Here is a 22,045-nt window from a genome sequence, read left to right as displayed (position 1 = left end):
ATCCATTTATTTTGATTGTAGTCTCAGGTGAGGCCGCTCAAAAGCAAGTGTGCTGTTTACAAAGTGAATAAAGCTATATTTACCAGTGGGATGAGCAAAAGGCAAAATTAAAGAGCTACTGTCCAGTTGGATTCAGCCTCAAATTATATGTAGGGTGTAATGGCAAATTAAATGTTTGTAGAAAGAGCCATCCTGAATTCTGCTGGCATCAGCACTGGGAGCAGTGGAGAAGCTGGGGAAGGTGATGGAGCAGCCCTGGTGTCAGGGTGGGCTGAACTGGAGCTGGGAGGTGGCCGAGGCTGAGCATACTCTGAGCTGTCAGTGAGGGAGAAGGGATGAAGAGTCTGCTCAGATCTTTAAACATCTTTCAGCTGGAAAAATTGTTGTTGAGAGGGAAGCATGCTTGCAGCTTGCCATGCTGCTTAGACACCCCAGCTGAAACCAGGACTGCGTTATGTCAAACACAGCTTACAGACATGAGCCTGTAGCCGTGGGAGAGGAGGAGGAAGCAGAGTGAGAAACCCCCTTGCCCTCTCTTCTCCATGCAGAAGAGACAGTGCTGCAAGCAGGTGAGAGGCACAAGAGCTACAGATGGGCAGATGGAGGAAGCAGGAGGTCACCGGAAAAAAAATGGTGGGGATCCCATTGTCACCTCAGTGCTCCGTCCCCTGCCACACTGCCCCCTTAGCCTCTGCCACCCACTTGTCCCCTGCTCCACGAGGTGCTGTGGCCAAAGCTGCCTGCCAGCTACAGAGTCACTAGTACTGTTTTCAAGGAAGTTCAAAACTGAAACACAATGACTAAGTGGCAGCTTCTGTGCCAAGTGCCAAACAGACCTGAAAGGTTAGTTTACTGTTTAATGAAATTCTTGCTTCAAAGTCTCCATCTCTTTTTCACTGGGGAGCAGCATTTTCTTTAAGCAATGTTTAGAGAACACCAGTCTGCAAGGGTAATCATCCTTGCCTCTGGCAGAGAGAGCTTGCGCACTAGCATTTCTGAAAAGGCTCTCTTTGTGAATAGTTGAATTTGTCTCTGAAGATCAAGATTTGTTTTTCTGTGGGTCTGCCTGCAGCTCTGCTTCTTCAGGTGCAGCTTACTGTAATTGAGGTAGAAGAATGGTATTGCAGTTGAGGGTTTTGTGAGCATGACAAATAATAGGGATGATTGCCATGGAAAGTGTCATTTGTAGTGCTCAAAATGCCTCCTTCAGTGGTGAAAATAAAGTAATTAGAGGATCCCCACCCGGCAGAGCCCCAGGCTACAGTGCACTGCTGGGGCCCCCTCCCAGGGGATGCTCAAACCCCATCGGTTCCCACCAGCAATTCCACCACTTGGGACAGAGGGACCCATGAGGAGCAGTCAGGCCAACTGCTTGTCCAGCTCAAAAGACAACATTGAGGCTCACATATCCCCGGACATGTCTTTTGCCTGGGCAGAGCTTCTTTTCCTTTAAAACCTCCCAGCCACGTGACGGTTTCTGTGCTTCTCCAGAAAGGCGTGTGTAGTGTGATGGAAAAACCTGTGCATCCCAAGTCTGAGAAAAACATCCCTGCAGCTGCCCCACCAAAGAAAAGCCCATTATAGGTATGTCTTCCCTTCAGCTACCAATATGGTCTGCTGCCCCTGGGTCTGTCTCAGTACCTCCTCTCATCCCCACCATCCATAACCTGGTGTGTGACATCCCACTGTGGCACCTACCAAGCTGCCTGTGAGTAGCTCTTCAGGAAAGGAGTGGTGGGGGAGGAACCTCTCGTAATAATTTGCTTTGTTATGAACAGAACCTTGTGGTCTGCTCCAGGGAAGAGACAGCTCCCTGACAGTAGGCTGAGATAAGTAGCACGTCTCGAAAGTATTTTTTGATGTTGAACGCATAGGCAGGCCTTAGTTGTTCACACACATCAATGTCAGCAGCAGTGTAAATGACTATTTTAGACTTTGGGCTTAAGAATTGGGGCAAAACACAATCCTGAAGTGAACAAAAATCCATCAAACTGGGAGGTTTCTTTCTTGTCTGTCTTTCATCATTAAGCTTGGCAAAATTGCTGGGTGGCCACATTCAGCCAACACAATGCAACATGGCAGCAGTATATTTTTAGGATGTTATTTTAGCGGGGGAAACAAAGTCTAAGGGCAAAACATAGAGATCTAGTAACTCAAACAAGCTATTCAGGGATTTCTGTGGCTGTTGAATACACGACATAGCACTGTCTTGTTGAATTGTGATATATGCTTCAGATCAACAAAAAGACTCATTTGAGATTTTTTTTGTTTTTTTCCTCATGTTGCACAAAATAGCCTCTCATGGTACAAAGCTTGCATGAACTGATCAGCAGGAGAAGCTAAGGTAAGAGCACTCCTGAATGAAAGCCCAAATTCTAGACTGAACTCAGATTTTCTTGGACTATAGTCTCTGTAACATAAGCTCCACTTCTTTATTGTCTCTGCTCTGAACTGGAAACCAGAACATTTACCTTTTTATTTTTATTTTTTTTTACTCACTTCTGTGGCTGTCAATTACAATGGCTTGAATATTCTGTTCTTTCTCAACTTCAGGAGTATTCGATCCTCCCAGAGAGATGTTTCTCTGTCAGGCTTCTGAATGGCAAGAAGACATTTAATCCCCAGAGGGTATTCCCTTAGCAGTAACCTGAGCATCCAGTGCATTCACCACAGCTGCTTTTAGTGTGTTTCCTCAGGCAGGGGAGAAATGTAAACAAAAAGAGAACTGTGCAACAGCACTTATCCTCTAAGATATATTTGGAGGCCTGACCACAACCTGGCCAGCAGTACCAGCTGTCCCAGTTGGAGACCTTAGCCTTTGCTACCAAAGGCTTGCAAGTGCACAAATTAGGGAAGTGGTATAGTTGTTCTTTGCATTTGGTAGTGAACAAAACAGGGAAATGACCAGTGAGTCCAACCCAAGGTTGGACCAGCCACCCAAGGGAAGGCACTGCTGATGGAGAGAGGTGCTTGTTTAAGGGCTTGTGCCATCCAGGCCACTAATTTTCTTTGCCCACCTGGATTTGATCTCCCTGAAGCCAAAGGGTGGGTTGTCCTCAGGCCCCAAGGGAAGGAGCTACTGGGGCAACCAGACTCCTGCCCAGCTGGGCTTCCAAACACCCACCCCATCCCATCCCAGGAAGAGCCAGTAGATTGCATACATCCATGTTGCATACATGAGGTGTCCTGCCCTGCTCTCTTAATTTTGGGGAAAGAAGTGTGGTAAGTAAGAACGCAAATCTGTTTCTTTGGGAAAAGCTGCCAGCAGCAGGTCCAATTTGCATAAGACCTGTCTGCAACAAGATGCTTTGCTGACAAGCATATGCTCAGTTTATGGAAATGCAGTATGTTTGAAGAACAATTCAGAAGGATTTACAGGTGACCTGCAATAATGACAGGTCATGGGATTGGCAGGAGCCATTCTCCAACACCAAACCCACCAGCTGAACACAGCGAGGTGCGGGGGTTAACCACATCAAGTGATGTTCTCATGTGTGATGCTGTGATTCTTCATCTTGCAGAAAATAATTAATGGTCTCTTTTTCTCTTCTCAGGAACAAAAGAGGTGAATCTGGAAAACTCTCAAGCCACTCTGTTTTAACTTAGGGAGATTGGTTTTGTTATTTTGCTCTTTTCTTAAAAGACAGTGAGTGTAGGGACTCTGGAAAATAGTATATTTGAGCAATTTTGGAATAACATGTGAAGGAAATGAAGGAGGGGAGGGGGAGGAAATCGGGCTTTTTGTATGCTTTGTACCAGATATTCAGCTTCAGATACCTGAGAAGTTTTCAAGACAGTTTAACCCAGTAAACTGCTTACTATGGGTTTATCTGAAAAGACAAAGTAAAAAAAAAAAAAAAAAAAGAAGAGTACAGGTAGTATTTTCCGTGTAAAGTGTTCACAAGATGTACTAATTTTATCGCTCTGGCAGGAAACTGAGGCTTTCGCATTTAATGAAGCATTTCTTTTGAAGTCACGCTGAAGCGATGAGCATGACTGTGTCGCACATCTGCCTGTCTGCACGGGGCAGAGCATTTTTACTCTTCTGAGACGCTGTCGGGAGCAGGCCAAGAGAGCTACGTATTTACCGAAACTTCATCAATTGAAGATGGAAAAAAGGTGGCTCTTCTCCCTCTTTTGTTTGTTCTCAGTGCCCAGCATTGCAGGTAAGCATGTCAGCAGGACGCCCTGACTCAGCTTGGGACAGAGGGTGGCGAGGGGCAGGGTGGCTTGTGCAGGCTGGGGTCAGTGTGTCTCATTAGTACGAGCTGCAGCTATTGGTAATATTGTTCTGTTTCCTGACAGCTTTCTAATAACCCTGGTTATAAGGTGCAGCTAGAAAGGAGTAAACGGCTTGTGCTGACTACCAGATTAGTTTATTCAAGATGCCTCACCTCTTTTCACCAGAATAATCACTGAGATGAGATCACTTGTATTTAGGGCAACATGTGCCTGTCTGCAACTGGCAAAAAGGAAAGCTGCTTTCAAAGAGCAAATAAAAAAAATATCTCTCTCACACACACACATACCTGTGTATGCAGAGAGAAAAAGAGTTTGAAACATTTAAAGGCAAGGATATACTGAACATCTGCAAGCCCTTAAATAGATTCTTTCCTTCCTCTTTCCCACCCAGCCCTACATGCTGTGTTAAAGGCTTGAGAAATTAGATTGTCATCGGGAGTAGAACTCCCAGGAAAGTTAAGGAGAACTGCATCCCCATCATAAAGAATTTAAAACAAAAACAATCAGAGGAAAACCAAAACAAAGCCTAGCTGCTCATAACTCCTCCCCCAACAGGCTAACCATATTGAATACAGAAGTACTTATCACCAGCTAGGAAGAAGAATTTTGTAGGGTATGCAATTTTCCAGTTAAGAAAAGAAAAAGTTCACGTATTTGATGGATATGGCAAGATGCATCTCGAAATCTGGCATAGGCTGTTCTTATTTTCTACATCACTAAGTCAAACTGGATTTTAAAAGGAAGGAAAATATTTCCTACGTATATTCATAGAAAATAAAAGTTCTCAGATGCAAAGAAAAAACTAAAATCCTCAAGACATGCACATGCAGGAGAGCAATATTATTTAGGGAAAAATGGGACTATTGGGTTTTTTTTCCTCTGAGGAAGAAATCCTCACTGAAGTCACTCAAAGGTGAAAGTGGACACCACCATGCTTCTGGTGGCAATCAGACGTCTAAATGTCTAGGAGTTACTCTGTGGAATTTCAGATGGAGCACAAGTATGGGCCAATGGACAACATTTGATTTGGAAAAATAAAGTTGGGGAATAACTGGGCTCAGCTTCTGCTTTATCTATATCACTTGAAAGATTTCTGTTTACACATGGGCCCTCAGAGCTCCCATTTCTCTCCCGTGAGCACAACGGGAGTTTACCACCCTCTTCCAGATAAGAATGTGTTAGTTTTCCCAGTTCTCTCTCCACAGTCTGTACTGGTGGAGATCTGCTGTAAAGCTCCTTGCTGGAAAGCCTGTTGTTACAGTTGTAGCATCTTCATAGTTGTCTGTGGCTAAGGTACCAAATTATGTCAAAGGCGGCTTTGGATAAAGCTTTGTTTAAACATTACTTGCTCTGAAAATGGTCCTGTTTGTTTTTTTAAGGCCAGCCTGAAGATGTCATTACACAAACAGAATTGGTCCGTGCTTTGCCGGGTACTGATGTGACTTTGGTGTGCAGCATCCCAAAACGACACATCACCTATATAATACAGACACAGTGGTCCAAGACTGATGACACTCAGCTTACCAGAATAGCTGTTTATCACCCCGTTTATGGCACCCATTACTTCAGCTTTCCTGAGGCTTCTTACAACTTTTCGGTGTCCTTCAGTACAAGAAAGTGCTGCAACTGGGATGTTACAGAGACTTTGTGTTCTCCCAATCCAAATGCCAAAATTGAATGCAACTGGTGGGCTCTGCATCTGAAAAATGTTACCACCTCCCTTAGTGGGTGGTATGAGTGCAGTTTTGCTACTTTCCCGCATGGGACAAAGGCTGCAAAAATTCAACTTATTGTCAAGGCAGAAGGTAAGTGATTATGAATGAGATGTTGCTTTTTTGTAACAGGGCAAGGAGGTGGGTGGGGGCAATATCAGGACAGATGAAGGTTCCTTGGTTGGTGATGGTGACTTGTTTGGGGTTTGCAATGGTGCTGCCGAATGCTGCTGACTACACAGTTTCCTATTTACCAGGCACTCTTTAACTGTTGTTATCCAGCTTGTGATTAGAAAACCTTTTTTTTTTTTTTTATTCTGAGGAATGTGAAGTTAGATAGGAAGACGATAAAAGTGGTAAGATAGGCAGTTTCTGCATTTTTGTTTTCGAGAAACATGCTGTGGAGGAGACTGGAAGAGCAGCTCAGGATAAGGTGGGACCGAGGCTGCTGGATCTCCAAACTGTGCTGTGCTGCTCCTATGGGTGCATTGCACTGGCCACCAGAAAGAGAAAACGGTATTGTCTGGTTGAGGCTGAGGGCTGGCATCTGCAGAGCATGCTGGGCGTTAGCTCAATGGAGGGATGCCTGTACTCACTGTCAAAACCAAAGTGGAGCAAAGCAGGAGACTGCTTAGGACAATCACAGAGAAGAGAGACTTGGCTGCTTCTATCAGCCAAAAGGAAGCTGGGAAGCAACATGACTGCTCTTGGTAAGTAAGCCTCAGGGGAGAGTGTGAACTCCAGGGAGGATATTTAAATTGTCCTGGCAAAGAAACAAAGGTTTAAATAGGGTGTGAATGGTTTTGACTACAAGTTAAACAAAAGTGGCAACCATTAGTGCAGCAACTTTGAGAACAGCTGTTTAATGCCAGCAGTGAGGGCAAAAGTCCAAACTACTGTGAAGATGGAGCATGGCAGGGATGTTTGGCAAGCTTGTTGTTGTGCACATGGGAGACTGGATTTGGTGACCCCAGAAACCTCTTCCTGACCCAGGTTTCTGTTAACAAGCCAAGAAGGATTAAAGTAAATGCAACAAACCTGGCACAATTGCACTTCAGAGCTGCAAGGCCCACACACCCCCTTTGCTTGTACCTGGGGCTGTAGTTGCAGCACATCACAGAATCACAGAATCACAGAATCACAGAATCACAGAATCACAGAATCACAGAATGTTAGGGATTGGAAGGGACCTCGAAAGATCATCTAGTCCAATCTCCCTGCCGGAGCAGGAACACCTAGATGAGGTTACACAGGAATGTGTCCAGGCAGGTCTTGAATGCCTCCAGAGTAGGAGACTCCACAACCCCCCTGGGCAGCCTGTTCCAGTGTTCTGTCACCCTCACTGAGAAGAAGTTTCTTCTCAAATTTAAGTGGAACCTCTTGTGTTCCGGTTTGTACCCATTACCCCTTGTCCTATCATTGGTTGTCACAGAGAAGAGCCTGGCTCCATCCTCCTGACACTCACCCTTTTTATATTTACAAACATAATGAGGTCATCCCTCAGTCTCCTCCAAGCTAAAGAGACCCAGCTCCCTCAGCCTTTCCTCATAAGGGAGATGCTCCACTCCCTTAATCATCTTTGTTGCCCTGTGCTGGACTCTCTCCAGCAGTTCCCTGTCCTTCCTGAACTGAGGGGCCCAGAACTGGACACAATACTCTAGGTATGGTCTCACCAGGGCAGAGTAGAGGGGAAGGAGAACCTCTCTCGACCTACTAACCACCCCCTTTCTAATGTTCAAGGGTTAGGACCAGGATTGCCATAGGTGATGTTAGGGGTAGCAAAGGGCTCCCACCACCTCTTTAGCCTGCATCTTGAGGCCAGACTGGAGGCGGGAGAGACCTTGGTCACCATGGTGGATCACATTGGTCCTGCAGCAGGAGAAGGTTCTGTGCAAACCTCGTCCACAGTGATGTTTAACCCAAGCTCCTGCTTCATCCCTTGATGGCCCCTGCATGGTGATGGCTCCAAGCATTTTGGTGCTGTTATCCCAGAGGCATAACACCTCAGGGGTAACCCAGCAGCACCTTCCTGCCCTGATGAACTTACAAAGGCAAAATTAGAGCCAGTATCTCTGCACATCCTGTAGAGGATGAGTGTGTTTAAACAGTATGCACTAGATAACTGTTTCAAGGACAAAGCTGCGACTTCACCTGCTGTACAGGGGTGTGCTGCAGTAGGCTCCCCTTTGGGAATTTTCCTGCACTTCACAGGGCAGAGGGGTTGGACCGAGCAAAGAACAGCAAGGTACAAACAGTGCTGATAACCAGATAAAACCCTCCCATTCTTCTGTTCTTCATGTGATTTTTTTTTCTTTTTTAATTTCCCTGTGTCTTTCTCAATACAGTAATAGTGCTAATTGGGCATTGCTCCTTTTCTCTTGCTGATGCCCTTGGTTTATACTGGCATGTTTAATGCTGTTACTGCTGTCTACAAGTTACACATGGGCAGCTCCTGTTCATATCAGCATCATTGTGGCTTTTTTCAGCTACAGCATGATGCTGCAAGCTGTGTGACTGAAAACTGCTTGCTAGCGAGAACTGAAAAATTCAGTTTGCAACACACCTCTTGCAGATTTGTGTTTTAAGGTAACCAGATCTTCTGTAATGAACCACTTCCACTCAAAAGAAGACAAAAGACCTTAATCCAGCCTACAAGTGGGATGGAGAAGGGTTCTAGTCACTAATGAAGTACAGCTCCCAACTACATAGAAGTGAAGTGAATTGAGATGTGTTCAACTTGTAGACACTGCAAAAAGCCTGCACAGCAGCAGGCCTACTGTAGGACTGACAAACACAGAAGGTCTTAGCCAACAGGCTGTTAATGGAGATTGGAATCAAAGACAGTGGCAGAAGTAAGAACTGGGGACACGTGACTAAGAACAGGCAGAGGCTGTTTGCAGTCTGAGCTCCTGGGGCGACTACTCATCTTTGCACTTCTCAAATGCCGCATGGCACTTTCGCACAGTATCTTGTCCCAGCAAAGTCTCCTGTGCCGTTTTCTTCCCAGGGAAGATACAGATTTGTTTCCTTTGCCTTTTCCTTTCCATATTATCCAGCCCCTTTAGGGCTTGTGCAGCCTGTGTCCCACTGTGATTGCTGGTTCCTCATCTGCTTCACTCTGCTGGAGAGTGGAGATAAGTTGGTAAGGCTGTTGGGTCTCCTGGGTAGCACTCTGGGTGCTGCTTGTCTTCGTGCCCCTGTGGCACAGGCTGCTTGCTGGCTCTGTCACTCCAGGCATGGGTGCCAGACATAAAAGAAATAACAGTCAACATGTTGTAATTGGGGCAACAACCAGAAAGTCCCCACTGCCAAATAACATGACTGTCTGGGACTGATAAATATTCCCTGTCCCCTCAGGAAAAAAAAAAAAAAAGTCAAATATATATCTATTCTATCTCAATATACAAACCAGAGCTACCAGAGGAGAAAAGTTCAAGAGTTTCCCTCTGGTGTGTGCTGGTGCCTGCCTGCAGAGAAGAGGGAAGGCAGGTCTGTGCAGCGCAGCAGCAGGCAGGCAGGATGCAACAGGGAAGCTGCACGGGGCTACCACCCGACACTGGGCTGAGAGTCAGAGAGATCAGTGCTCACCAAGGCACTCATAGCATCTTCTGGCCATCACTGCTGCTCTTCCTGCTCAGATGCACATGTGCACACAGACCCAGTGTTTGGACCACGTCTGTGCTCTGTTCAGTGCATCACCCTGCCGTTCCACAGGTGGGCTGGAGCCCTGGCCTGGGAATGGGTAAGGCAGGAGATGCTGAAGTCCTTTTTTAAGTTGACGACAAAGGAGTGACAAGCTCTCTGCTTCTGCTCGCAGGCAGGTTGAAGAATAACAAAAGTAGCACTTACAGTGACAACTGGGGTTAATCTTAACCTGCCTGACAGGCTGAACAACTTGCTAAGTGAAAAGGAGGTCTGCAGATATCGTCAGAGAAAAGGAAATACAGGTGTATGGAATTGATGTGAAGGTTTATTGCTGCAGGAAAAAAAAAAAAAAAAAACAACCCTGTAAGAGAAAAATTCAAGCTTCAAATTAGTCTCATCTCCAAAATGAGACATCTTGATCCTGCAGTTAAGCAAAGTTTTTTATGAGTTGCTAAAAAATCCATTTGAAGCCGTGAACTGGAGTCATGAAACTGCATCTAGAATCGGATGCAGGTCTTTCACTTAATAAATGTGTCTATGGGTAATGACTGAAAATTGCAGTTCCCTTCTAATAAAAAAAAATGCCTGTTCCTTGAACAGAAGGCTAGCCAGCATTGGCTTTTAAAGCACAATGAACACCATGTTTCTGATTTTCCTTCTTGGGCTTTTCTTTTTGGTTGCTGTTTTTGTTGTTGCAATTGCAAAAGAGGAGCAGCACTATGTGAAGGAAGCGCGGTTAAACCAGACTTTAGAAATCCCATGCCTTGAGGACACGACCTCAGAAAATTTGTCCAATTACCCTTTGAAATGGCTAGTGGTAAGTATTTTTCATCTCCAGGATAAATTTCAGAAGGAACTATGGGGTATTTTTTGTGGATTGAAATAGAAATGTTAGACTTCACTGTGTTCTGCAGAATCTTCTAAACAAAAGGTATCAGTCGTGTTGGACTGTGATAATAAAGAGAAAAAGTACAAACATGGTTTTGCAACAAAGGCACCACAAACAATAGCTGTTAAAGAAATAAAGAGGGAAAATACCACCTTCATTGCTTATAATTTTTCAGGAATATATGCAGAGCAGGTCTGTGGAAAGTAGCAAAGAACTTAGCAAATGTATCAGGATTAATATATTCCTTGTGTTGCATTTCTCAGGGATTTTTGCTGTAGTGAAGCTTTAGTATCTGAAAAATACATGGTTACTGCATAGGGTAGTGAGATATCAGGCTGCTTTGAAATAGAAAAAGAAAAGGGGAGGGCGGGGGGAGGCAACTACAATGTTGTTGTTTTTGTTAACCTCTGTGTCACAGATGCACACCAAAGACACGCAAACCCAGTTATCTAGCTAACCACATAAAAACTATTTTTAAGCAAATTGCTGTGAGATATAAAGCTAATGGTATTTCTGTACTGTATCTCACTTTCTGGATAAATATCTGTATGCATGTTTTAACATAACCTTTTAGCATTAATTTCAGCATGTAAAGATAAGTATCAGGCAGCAGTATCCTTAACCTTTGCCTGTTAATTTCTATCTATTGTCACTGAGGAGCTGTAACTGTTGAGGGTTTTCTTAAAGATGATTCTCAAATATTTTAGGTTTTTTAGTCCTTTGTCCCTGCTCATTATCTATTTAGATGTCTCCTTTGCAGTGTATTCTTAATATTAAAATTCTTAAGGACGTCCTTGTCCTTACCACTTTTTAGTGTTGTTAGTTCACTCTACAAAGTAGCAGAGGAAGGGGAAGAGAAAAAAATCAAAGGTCAGCACAATAATATATGTGGGTCGCCATACATAATTTAGAGAATAGCTTGCAAATATGTACAGAGGCACAGATGTCCAAGATGTGCCAGCAGTACCTACATCTAAGGGTACATGAGGGCATTAAGAGACTTTTAGCTATTATCATCAGGTTCTAGCTATTTAAAATCTAAAAGAGCACGGATTTTTTTGGAATTACATGTTAAATGCAACTGAATGGGGTGTTCAGCACAACTTAAAGATTGCTACAATGAGAAAGCAGCTCTGTTTCCCTCTCTGTGGGCTACAGAGACCAGGGCTCATGGGACACAGCTATTTACTCTATAGTTGATTAGTAAGATGATGACTGCTGTTGGTTTTGAAGTTCTGAGAGAGAATATATTTGGAAAAAAATAGACGTTGCAAGTGTTCACTTACTATTACACGATGCTGGGGGTGCAAGCAAAGATTTTAATAGTGGGAATAGTGCTGGTCTACAAAACTATTTATGGGGCGTGTCTGGTCTTCACACTTTGTGTGGGTCACTCTTTTCACAGGAGGAAAATGGCAGGAAAGAGGAACTTGTGACCAAGGAGCCCTCCTGCCCTGCAGTATACAGGAACGGCAGTGTGCCATACAAGCAAAGAGTCTGCCTGGGCTTGAATAATGCTCTAAAGATTTTCCCCACCAAAATTATGGATGATGGCAGGGTGTTTTCCTGCCACGTGATGTACCACCCGGAGAGAGTCCGGAAGAGCAGCACCACCGTGAGAGTATTTGGTAAGGGGCTTATGCCAACTGCCCGCTTACTTGCACATGGAAAGATAACACTCCTGTCTGGTTCTGAAGGCAACAGCTTTTGAAATACACTGGGTTTTTGATATATATACATATGTACATTGGGTTTTTTTCAGCTGCGATGAGTTAAAATGTTAGTAAATAACCACATACTTTTTAGGAAGAATTTGAGGCCACTCTTTCAATTTCTGGCATCAAAAATAGTAAATCCATTACACATATATCAACACCACTGGCATGCACACTGCCACTATCTCACCCTGATGTGTAAGCTTATGTTGGCACTTTGCAGGTTACAGTTAAGCACCTCGGTGATCAAGATCTCTATGCCCCAGTTACAAAATGACTGTGCTGCTCGTGTTTAGGAAATCATGGCCAAAATTTAGCAAGCTAAAGCAGTTTGGAACTAGTGCTGTAAAGTTGCATCCTCAAAGGCATGTGATGTTTGCTGCCAAACGCTCTGGTTCTGAAAATGAGGTCCAGCCTAATGGTCTCAAACTATTCAGAAGTGGCAGGGCCCATCTAATTCAAACACATGAACTGGCATTTTGTGCTGCAAGCCTTCTGCATCTTTAGTTATTTGCTCCATTCCCTCTCTAGAGGCTTAGGAACCACTGTACAGCCACCAAGGTACAACCAAGTCAGAGCAGTGCTGCCCATGGAAAACTGAGCTGTATTTTCTGCTTGTATAGCAATGGGTCTGGAAAGCATATTTCCAATGTTCCTAAAATGAATGGGTGCTAAACAGTGGGTGTCAAGAATCCTTTAGAATTGTTTGACTGTAGCTGCTTGCCCAAGGAAGCCCGTGACTTGGGATGGCATGGATATGCGAGGCTGATGCTCTGAATGCAAAGAAAGAGCCAACAGAGAGCAGAGAGGGAAAAAAAAAAAAAAAAAAAAAAAAGCAAAACCTGTATCTGGGGGCTGTTGGCCTCTGACACAAGAGAAATAAAAATAGAAGTTAGTAATCTGAAATTTCCTCTTGCGTCTGCATGATTCAGACATAGATTTACTTTTAAAAGTCAACATTTATTAAATAGCTACAGTGTTGCCCGGGTAATCATTCAAGTATACTAACATACTTGAACTCTCTCTTCCCTCCATCTCTGCTGATGCTCTTGCCTTGGTTTGTGTACCTGTTAGCTTAAGAGGTTTCTTTATTTGGCTTATTCTCTGAACTACTGCATCACATGCAGTCCCCTGTGCATGCACACACATTAGCAGATTAGCACAATGGGAGAGAGGTGAACAAGAAAAAGCAACCGTGAGTCTTGGTGGTGAACAGCCTGTGATGCTCCCAGTAACTGCTGGCTGTTTTTGGATTGGGGTGCTGTGCCATCAGCCTCTTTCACAGGTGTCCTGAAGGCAGAGTTAGGTGGAGGGGTTCCCAGAAAGATGGTTTGTGGTGGGTACCGAGGAAGGTCTCTCAGACCTCAAGCCAATAGAGTCCAGATCTCTGAGGAAGTGCATTTTTGTGCTCTTAGCCATTTCGTGTCTGATATTTTTCAGGTAAAATAACTACTTTGCATGCGGTCTCACTCTTTTCCATTACCATTTGCTGAGGTCAGGCTGCTTACAATTGCGTCATAGTAGCTCTTCTCCATTTACCTCACTTGTGCTGCAGTGGGAGAGCAGCATCTGAGAGCAGATGGTCCAGAGCCGCCCCTGCCCCAGCCCACAGGCCCCTGCCCTGGCAGAGCAGGAACAGGCAGAGAACAGGCAAAGACAGTGGCCACAATAACCCACAAATCTCCAGTTGACATTTGGGCATAGACAAACAGCCACTTCCAATGACAGCACCTCTCTTGTTCCTTGTGCCAAATCTGATCAGGGAATGAAGAAATGAATGGTTATGTCCTAGCAGGTAGAACCAGCCTCAAATGGCCAGCATGGGATCTAAAGCGTAATAGTAAGTGCATACAATGTTAACAGCACATTATACTGGTTATATTTGCTGTCCTGGACATTAGAAAGGACATAGCTAGAGGACCAAGGCCAGCTGAGACCTGGGGAGATTTTCTCATCTCAGCAAGCCAGCACTCCCCCATCACCCAAACACTCATGCAACTGAACCCCACGGGTGGAGGGGAACGGAAGAAGGGCAGAGACAATGGGCAGCTGCTGTACCATGGTGCTGTAATAGGCAGGAGGAGGAGAGGAAGGTACTGTCACCTGGGGAAAGCTCCTTGTCCACGTTCCCTCTGAAAAATGCTTCAAGGCTAAACACACCATAGACAGCACAAGTCTGAGGGGTGGCAGTGGCACTTCCCCACAGATGCTTGAGGTGGCCCGAGTACAACTGGGAGCTGGGCAGGAGAGGATGGGGAAGGCATGAACAAGTTTCTCAAGCTGACAGTCTTGATAGGTTGAGTAAAAACAGACATTCAATCTAGAGAGCTTTTTTTAAGAGGGTACTTTTGGACTGAAATGCTTTAAAAATATTTCTTTTCTAGAACAGGATTCTTTTAGATACAAGTTTCTGAGAAAATGTATGGCCTTTTCATGTCTAACTTTGCCAAATATTGATTTCTCCTTTTTGTGAGAGTAAAAGCTTAGCAGCAGAAACTGCTACACTAAATATTGAATTTCTGCTAGACCCAAAACATTGGTAAATATCCTAGCAAGACAAATGAATGTCAAACTGTTAACAGGGGCTGAGATGTTAAATGGAAAATATCTATTAGATCGTTCAGAGCTGTGCTTGAAAGCTGCCTGCCAGAATAGTTACCCAACAAACATGCCTTCTGAGAAGCAGACAAAAGCATCCAAGGCAGATGTGGAAAAGCATATATGTTCTCACAAAAAAAAAGAAAAGGAGCAGGTACTAGACTAGATACAGATACTAGACTAGATGTTATTCAGCCTCCCAGCCAACTTTTAGCTGAGATTAGAACAAACAGTTTATCAGACTTTTCCTCATGTCTGAAAAAGTATGGTTGTTTTCTGCCAGCCCCACTACCATCTGACAGTTTTGGCAAGGCAGAAACAAGGACAAAATCTGAAGACATTCATTTTCTGATAGAAAGAATTCCTCCCCGCCCTAACCGCCCCCCCCCCCCCAAAAAAAAAAAAAAAAAAATCCACCTAAAAAGGTACCCTAAGTCCAGAAAAACTTAAGGTCATGATATTTAAATGTAGATCACTCCCAAGCATAATCTGCCAGAAAAACTATGCAGAAAATTTGAAATTTAAAAAAAAAAAAAAAAAAAAAAAGAAGGCAGGAGAGTCCTTGGTGGATTCGCTGTATAAAACAACAGGGAAACCTGAGCTGTTCAGGTCAGAGGGGAATGTAATGAACTGAGGCGAACCCATACCAATTGACAGTGTTAGGAGGAAAAAAAAAAAAGAATGCTTAATGGTAGAGATTAAGTGAGGTTTAAGTTAGAAGGGAAGAATTACATATTTCCTAAGCAATCCAGGGGCTGAACTTGTTTCCAGTCCAGTTTTAAGGCTCAGAAATGTCCAGAAGCACAATTTATCCAAGGCTTTTGAGACTTGCTATATGTTAGCACAGTTTAAACAGTCCTCACTTAATAAGTCAGTTAATATTACTGCAAACCAGTGATCCCAATGGCTAATTTAGAAATGCCAACTTGGAGAGGCTTATGGTACCTGACAGCTTTTACCTATACAGTCAGATGCACCTAGAACCAAAATGCTACTAAAACAAAAGAAAACGCTTTTTCCATTTCTTGTGGATGTGTCCATCAGAGATGCGCTGCTGTGACATGAAGGTGAGCTCTGGGCTTCCTGGCAAGGCAGGAAGTGTCTGTGGTGTGAGCCTGTCACACGTCTGCCCAGGCGACAGGATGTGGAAAGCTGGTACCAAGGTCAGACAATGTCTTTGGGCATGGCTAAAGCCTTTGCAGATGACTTTGACTGGCGAACGCCTGGAGAAACCTATAACTGGGGAGTGTTTTGCTTCAGCAAGCCAGGGAAGGGTGGCTTTGCTGCCAGAGCTGTGACTGCAGAATGATTTGAGCTCATTTCTCCAGCAAAGCCACCTGAGAGTTAGTTTAGATAGGCAGTGAAATACATCGCGGATCTTGTGGTAGCAGCTGCTGATACATGCTTGTAAACCACTTCCTTGACCTCAAATCGGAGCTGTGCAAGTTTTTATCTTGTTAGGTGCGTAGGTAGATGCACGATTTAGCTTCCACTCTTTTTACGAAACAAGGCTGTTAAGTCTCGTTAGAAGTTGTTACTGTGACCTTTTGGTATCCATTACACTAACACATTTCTGTTTGCTTTCCAGCCTACCCTGAGATCTCTGTTAGCCTGCAGGAGGGCTCAGCTGGCACCTTGCAGAAGGTGAGCAATTTTGGAACAAAGAGTAATGCCTGTGACTGCCATCATGCCATCCCAGCAGGGCCAAGCAGGCTAAGCTGAATCTGCTATAGGTGAGACCTCCAAACTGACCGAGCTCACAGGGTGACAAGCAAGTTAATGTGTTAATGTCAGACATCCATGCCCTTTCTTCTGAGAGATTCCTACCTCCACAGCAATGAACTGCTTCAGTGAGCACAAACTGGAAATAGCTAAGGGCTTCTCCATGGTGTGGATAGAATCTGACTTTGCTCTAGCCCTAGGGAAGTCTCCAGGACAGGGCTGAGCAGCTGTGAGGAGTCGGTGGTGTTGCAGGGGGGTGTGATACTCCCTTTCCCTCCCCCTTTGCTGGCTACCACCCAGTAGCCTCAACCTGTTCTCTCCACACTGGTTAAAATCCCCCTCTGAAGAAGGCCATCCACTACCTGGGATGCTGCTCCGAGGGGCCAGGCAGTGTCAGCCCCCACCTGCCACACAGCCCTCCTGGGGACAGGGAGAAGCAGGTCCTGTGGGAGCAGTACTTGGGGCACCAACATGGCCTTGTGTGTTGACGGAAAAGCGATGGTCATGTCAGGCATAATGTGTTGTGCTGCATTCAGAACTCAGCTGGAGCAATCAGATGCAATGGCATGGCTGGATCTAAGGGCCCCTATTTAGGCCTGAGCAGTTACACATGTGGTTTGGGGCCTTTGTCTTTTATCACATGCTTGGTAACAGCAAAACCTAAAGGTCTGCTGTACCGCATTGGCCATTCTTAGCACAAAATATATTTGTGGCCCATAAAACTGAGTAGCAGACCACTCTGACTACTAGCTATGGCACTTTGCTTCCTGTTGTATCCATCCAAGTTGAAGATTCTGATCCGTGAGAAACCCAAATTAAGAAAGTTTTCCTTGGAAGCAGTGCTTGTAGGCAGGCAGAACCTTGTACTAACCATATCCACCTGCTTCAGACAAGCCATGAGTCAGTTGGTTCTGCAAAACCGGTATAATTTTCCTGGTGGCCAATTTCCAGGTGTAGTGTTGGACATTGCAGGCTTTTGTCTGCACCGTCTCTGCTGAGCAGACCAAGGGGTGCTGCTGTCATGGGACCAAGCAGGTGAAACTCTACCAAGAGACTTTGTCCCTTCTTCACCTCCAAACCAACACCAACTCCTTTCGTTCTCTTTTCCTCCCTTTCTTGCAGGGCCTAAATCTACTTTGGATGCTAGATTTGTATTTCTTCATAGGATGTATTTATAAAAATATTATGAACTAAAAGTGCCTGAAAAATAAGGGATTAATGAAGAGAGGGGAAAGCAATTACACTATGAGTTCAAAGGTTGTTTACCATGACAAGGAAAGCATTCCAGATGGGCAGTTTCAGTCTTCATACTGACTGATTGATTTCTGCTTGCTGAAATGCATCAATCTTGCTTTCAATGAAATGTGTGAACCACTTCCTTCAAAAGTGGGTGCAAGAGGGTTTGTACTGCATGAGTAGCACATGCTTTTTTCTTTTCTTTTTCTTTGTTTAAATGGACAAGGCAATTTCTCTTAGTGCTATAAGCTGCTAAGTAAACATAATTGGGAACATCCAGGCAGCGTGAGGATGAGATGTCCCACCCTGCTAGTGCCCAGCCCTTTTATCCAGCCTTGATTTAGAGGTCTTTCCCATCTGTTGCTTGATGGAAAATCAAATTGAGTACAGAGTTTTTCTGAGCAATTGGCATACAGCCAGGACTACTGAATCTAAAGCATGCAATTCTTTGTGACTTCTCGAAACCTCTTACACATCATGCCCTCTACAAGGGTGTCTAATTTTGTATATTCAACATAGCATTGTGCTAGGCAGTCATTTTCATGGGTTTTGTCTCTATCTGCCAAATGAAGAAAGGATTTATACAGCAATCAGGAGGCATCTCATTCTGCCCTCACACACAGCGTGCCCATTGCTGATTCCACTGTTTCTCCACGTGGGTGTTTGTCATCAAGTTGCTGGGCTGGGAGCAGGAGGGTGAAGGGTCCCTCTACTTCTCTCCAGACACAGCACAGGGCTGGAGGGTGTTGGAGGCCTGTCACACCCCAACCTGGCCCAGGGTGATGAGGATGTCCCTGGGCTCTCATTCAATGGTGTCAGCAACCAGGAAAATGGGATAGAAAGAAATGCAATGAAGAGGAAGGAAGTGCTTCCTTCCCAAGCAGGATGGTGAGTTAATAAGCTCTGTCTGTAAGGGATTTTGGAAGCTGGCAGCTGGGTGAGAAATGCCAGAGGCTAACGACTGACTTTTGCTGCCCACAGCCTAACGTGAGCTGCGTGGTGAGGAAGGCATTTCCCAAGCCAAGCCTTGTGTGGTACGTGGACAGAGTGAGCCTCATGGAGCAGCCTGGAGGTAAAGCAACCTGTCCATAGGGCAATGTGGCAGCTGTGGAAGCAGTTACAAAGAAAAGAGATAGTTGCTTGTCTGCTCCTGCTGTGGGGAACCTGTCAGGGTGAAGGGGAGGATAAGACCTCAAAGGGAACAGCTGGCAAATAGCTGTGGTCATCGCCCCCTGAAATGGGAACAGTAGCTTGGCATAACTGCACTGCTCTTGCCAAATCTTTGATAGTGTCTCAGAAAAGAAACCTGCTGCTGTTATGAGCTTGCTTTTCAGTGTCACTATTTTGCACAGCTCTGATTTATAGTTTAGAGCATAATAACAGGGTCTTGCAGCTTTTCTTTTTTTTCTTTCCCCAAGAAATTTCTGTTGAACAAGAAGACTCGCAAGACAGTGAAGGTTTCTATCAGCTGAGATCAACACTGATATTGCAAGAGACCCACCAGGCACATAAGACATTCTCATGTGCATGTCTGTTTTCCTTCCTCGGGAGTGAAAAATTGAATATTTCATCAGAAGAAATATTTGTTTCATTCGGTATGTTTTTCACAGACAGGACATATCTGAAACATAAAATGCCAAGAACACCAAATACATGTATTCTCCATTTTTTAAAATACTGAAGAAATGCCAAATATATGGAAGGTTTATTGTACAAGTTTGTCACATAGCTTCAACTTTGTGGTTTCTTGGCTCAAGTCTCTGTTCAAGTCTCTAAATGAGCTAAGAAACTCCTGCACAAACATAAGATGCTTGCTATCTGTTAGGCAGCATCTTGCTGCACTTCCCATACCCAAAAATACACTAGCTCAGCCATACAGTACCAGTAAGACTTCATAATTGTGTGTTTCTCACTGAGCACTCCTGGTAGAAAGTCTGCATGTGCAATGCAGCTTTCTGGAAAATCAAACCCTTGGATTCAGGGCTATGTTGCACATCATCAATGAAACCTGCAAAGGGCCCCTAAACCTTTTTGGGCAATAGAGAACCTCCTCCATAACCTGTACTATAAGAATTACCTACGAGATTAGGGAACTGTGGGGAAATACGGTCTCAAGCAGTTGGTGAAAGCCAGAGACGTGGCAGTCCAAAGGTTTATGGCATTCCTGAGGATGGAGGCTGGCCAGCAAGAAGGGCTAATTTCATTTAGCACCCTCTTGTGCATGCTTTGCCTTCAGGTGCAGATGCACAAATACACTTGTTTGGTTGGGTTTTTTTACTATGTGTGCTCCTTGCTGCACAGATAGTACAAATGAACTGCTGGACCCTTAGGTGACCTGCTTGCAGCTCAGCTGTGTTCACCTGTGTCTCTGGATACTCTTGTTGGTATGTTTTTCCACAAAGAAAGACTGCATTAAAAACCAGAGCTTACTCCCCTGGAAATATAGCTTCAGAGGAAAGACAGATAAATAATCATTTTTCTCCAAAATGGCTCATTTCGCACAATTTGCAGTTTTGTAGAAATGTATTCAAATCAGAGAGATGTCAATTAAAGAAGTCTACATTCTTGCCTGCAGGCTATACTAGCACTAAGATAGATCCAGATAGATCTGTATAAAAATGTTAATGTATTAGATGTGACAGAAAAGAAAGAATTAAATTAATTCTCAGCTATATTCTGTGAAGGTGCCATACTAATGCACAGCATGATACAACCCCCAAAATAAATTTTCAGCCTTTATAACAAAAGCCTAACTACTTTTAAGAACTCCTTTCATCTTTTTTTTTTATTTATTTATTTCACAGACAATAAGTCTAATGAAGCCTCATCCCAAGCTTTTACCACCATGGCTTCAGAAGGTAGGATAAATTAGAGCACAGAATAACTTGGGTTATGTTAGAGGTGTGGCTACACATTCCTAAAGCTGTTGGAGAAGTGGTTTTGCAAATGTGTTTCTGAATGGGTATTAAGGTACCCCTTTCCGCAGCTATGACTTCAGAGAAATTACAATAAGCAGATATTTTAGTGATGTAATCTATCATAATTAAGCCCAAGCATAATTAAACTCCAGCCTTGAGGGGCACTTAATGTTATTTCTGATTCTTCAGCTGGCATTTGAATATAGCTCTTTCAGCATCAAACTGATAATTAAAAATAACAGCCCTACTAATGATTCTACCTTCTGCTTAAGCATACAGCCAAGATCCTCGACACTTTTGCCTAATTAAAGAACTGAAAGGGATATTTCTTAATTTGTGTAAATTTGGTAAATCTGCTCTCTGCCCCTGCAAGTTTGTCTTATTATCAGCTTATTGCAGACAGACAAATCGTTCCCTCCGCACCTCAGCTGAAGCCTTTTGGAGACACACCTCCTGCGGCTGTTCGCTCTGGTCCGCACGGGGGGCAGCTGCGTTCCAGCACTGCGTTACATGAGTGCACCTGAGAAACACTGTAGACAAACAGCATGGAAAGAAGTCTTATTTTCTATATGAGCTTACTTCTGTGTGTGCAGGTTATAGCAAGACCTGGGGGTTTGGGCAATACCCTGCTGGGCACCAGAAAGCCGTCCCAGGTACTGGGTGTCACAGAGGGAGGGGAATTTTTCTTTCACTGGCTTCTGCAAGGTGATGTCTCAAAGCAGTCCCTGCAGCTTGTGTCAGGTCACCACTCTGCTTCACCTTGAACGCTCTGTAGTGACATACCAGCATAATGGGATCTGGGCACACCTCGAGGTGCCCCGCTACTCCTGGTTTTAGACCCGTTGCATTTTTGTTAAGGGATCCTCTTGAGGACCTATCTCCTACGAAATTCTTGTTAGCACAAGGTATGCTAAGATGCAATGCAAATGGAAGAGCAATGCTCAAAACAGTCAAAGGAGGTGCAAATGCTTGCAAAAGAAAGCAGCTGCGAAGTTGATGATTATCTGCTTATGCTGAGATACAGTCTGCAGAGGGTCACTCCCTGTCCAACACTCTCCCAACATGCCTGACCACCCAGAGGTACTTGGCCTGCTTTCCCAGAGGTTTTTCTAATGAGGCATGTGCGCTTTCGTGGTTCACCTCCCTCATGGTACCCTTTGGGGAGATTAAATCCTTCCTCCTAATCTACTCAGGGGATACTTTGCCTGAACCCTTGTGAAAAATAAATAAATAAATAAATAAAAATGAGACAACTCTCTTACCCAGAATGTATAATATTGCTTGGGCACGGCAGTGTTTCTTCTGTGCTTTGCTGGCTGGATAACAGTCCTTTAATTACAAGGAATAATTCCCTTTCTCTCCCCTTCT

The 22,045-nt window shown here is 44.3% G+C and overlaps 1 protein-coding gene across 3 annotated transcripts in view; it reads left to right on the top strand.

Moving 5' to 3' along the window:
• Positions 1-4,055: 4,055 nt before the first annotated feature.
• CD96 (CD96 molecule) overlaps positions 4,056-22,045 on the top strand; it is a 29,048-nt gene continuing 11,058 nt past the window's right edge. For 2 of the 3 annotated variants that reach the window (XM_082062171.1, XM_082062170.1), the window contains exons 1-8: positions 4,056-4,166; positions 5,622-6,047; positions 10,307-10,416; positions 11,894-12,116; positions 16,390-16,445; positions 18,741-18,831; positions 19,178-19,354; positions 20,564-20,617. In XM_082062171.1, the coding sequence (XP_081918297.1) occupies positions 4,109-4,166; positions 5,622-6,047; positions 10,307-10,416; positions 11,894-12,116; positions 16,390-16,445; positions 18,741-18,831; positions 19,178-19,354; positions 20,564-20,617 (1,195 nt within the window). In that variant the 5' untranslated portion in view covers positions 4,056-4,108. The remainder of the gene's footprint in view (positions 4,167-5,621; positions 6,048-10,306; positions 10,417-11,893; positions 12,117-16,389; positions 16,446-18,740; positions 18,832-19,177; positions 19,355-20,563; positions 20,618-22,045) is intronic. The other variant, XM_082062172.1, reaches the window with a different exon arrangement.

Source organism: Streptopelia decaocto (assembly GCF_964273445.1).
Source record: "Streptopelia decaocto genome assembly, chromosome: 1".
NCBI lineage: Eukaryota > Metazoa > Chordata > Aves > Columbiformes > Columbidae > Streptopelia > Streptopelia decaocto.
This window is presented reverse-complemented; position numbering and strand designations above follow the sequence as displayed.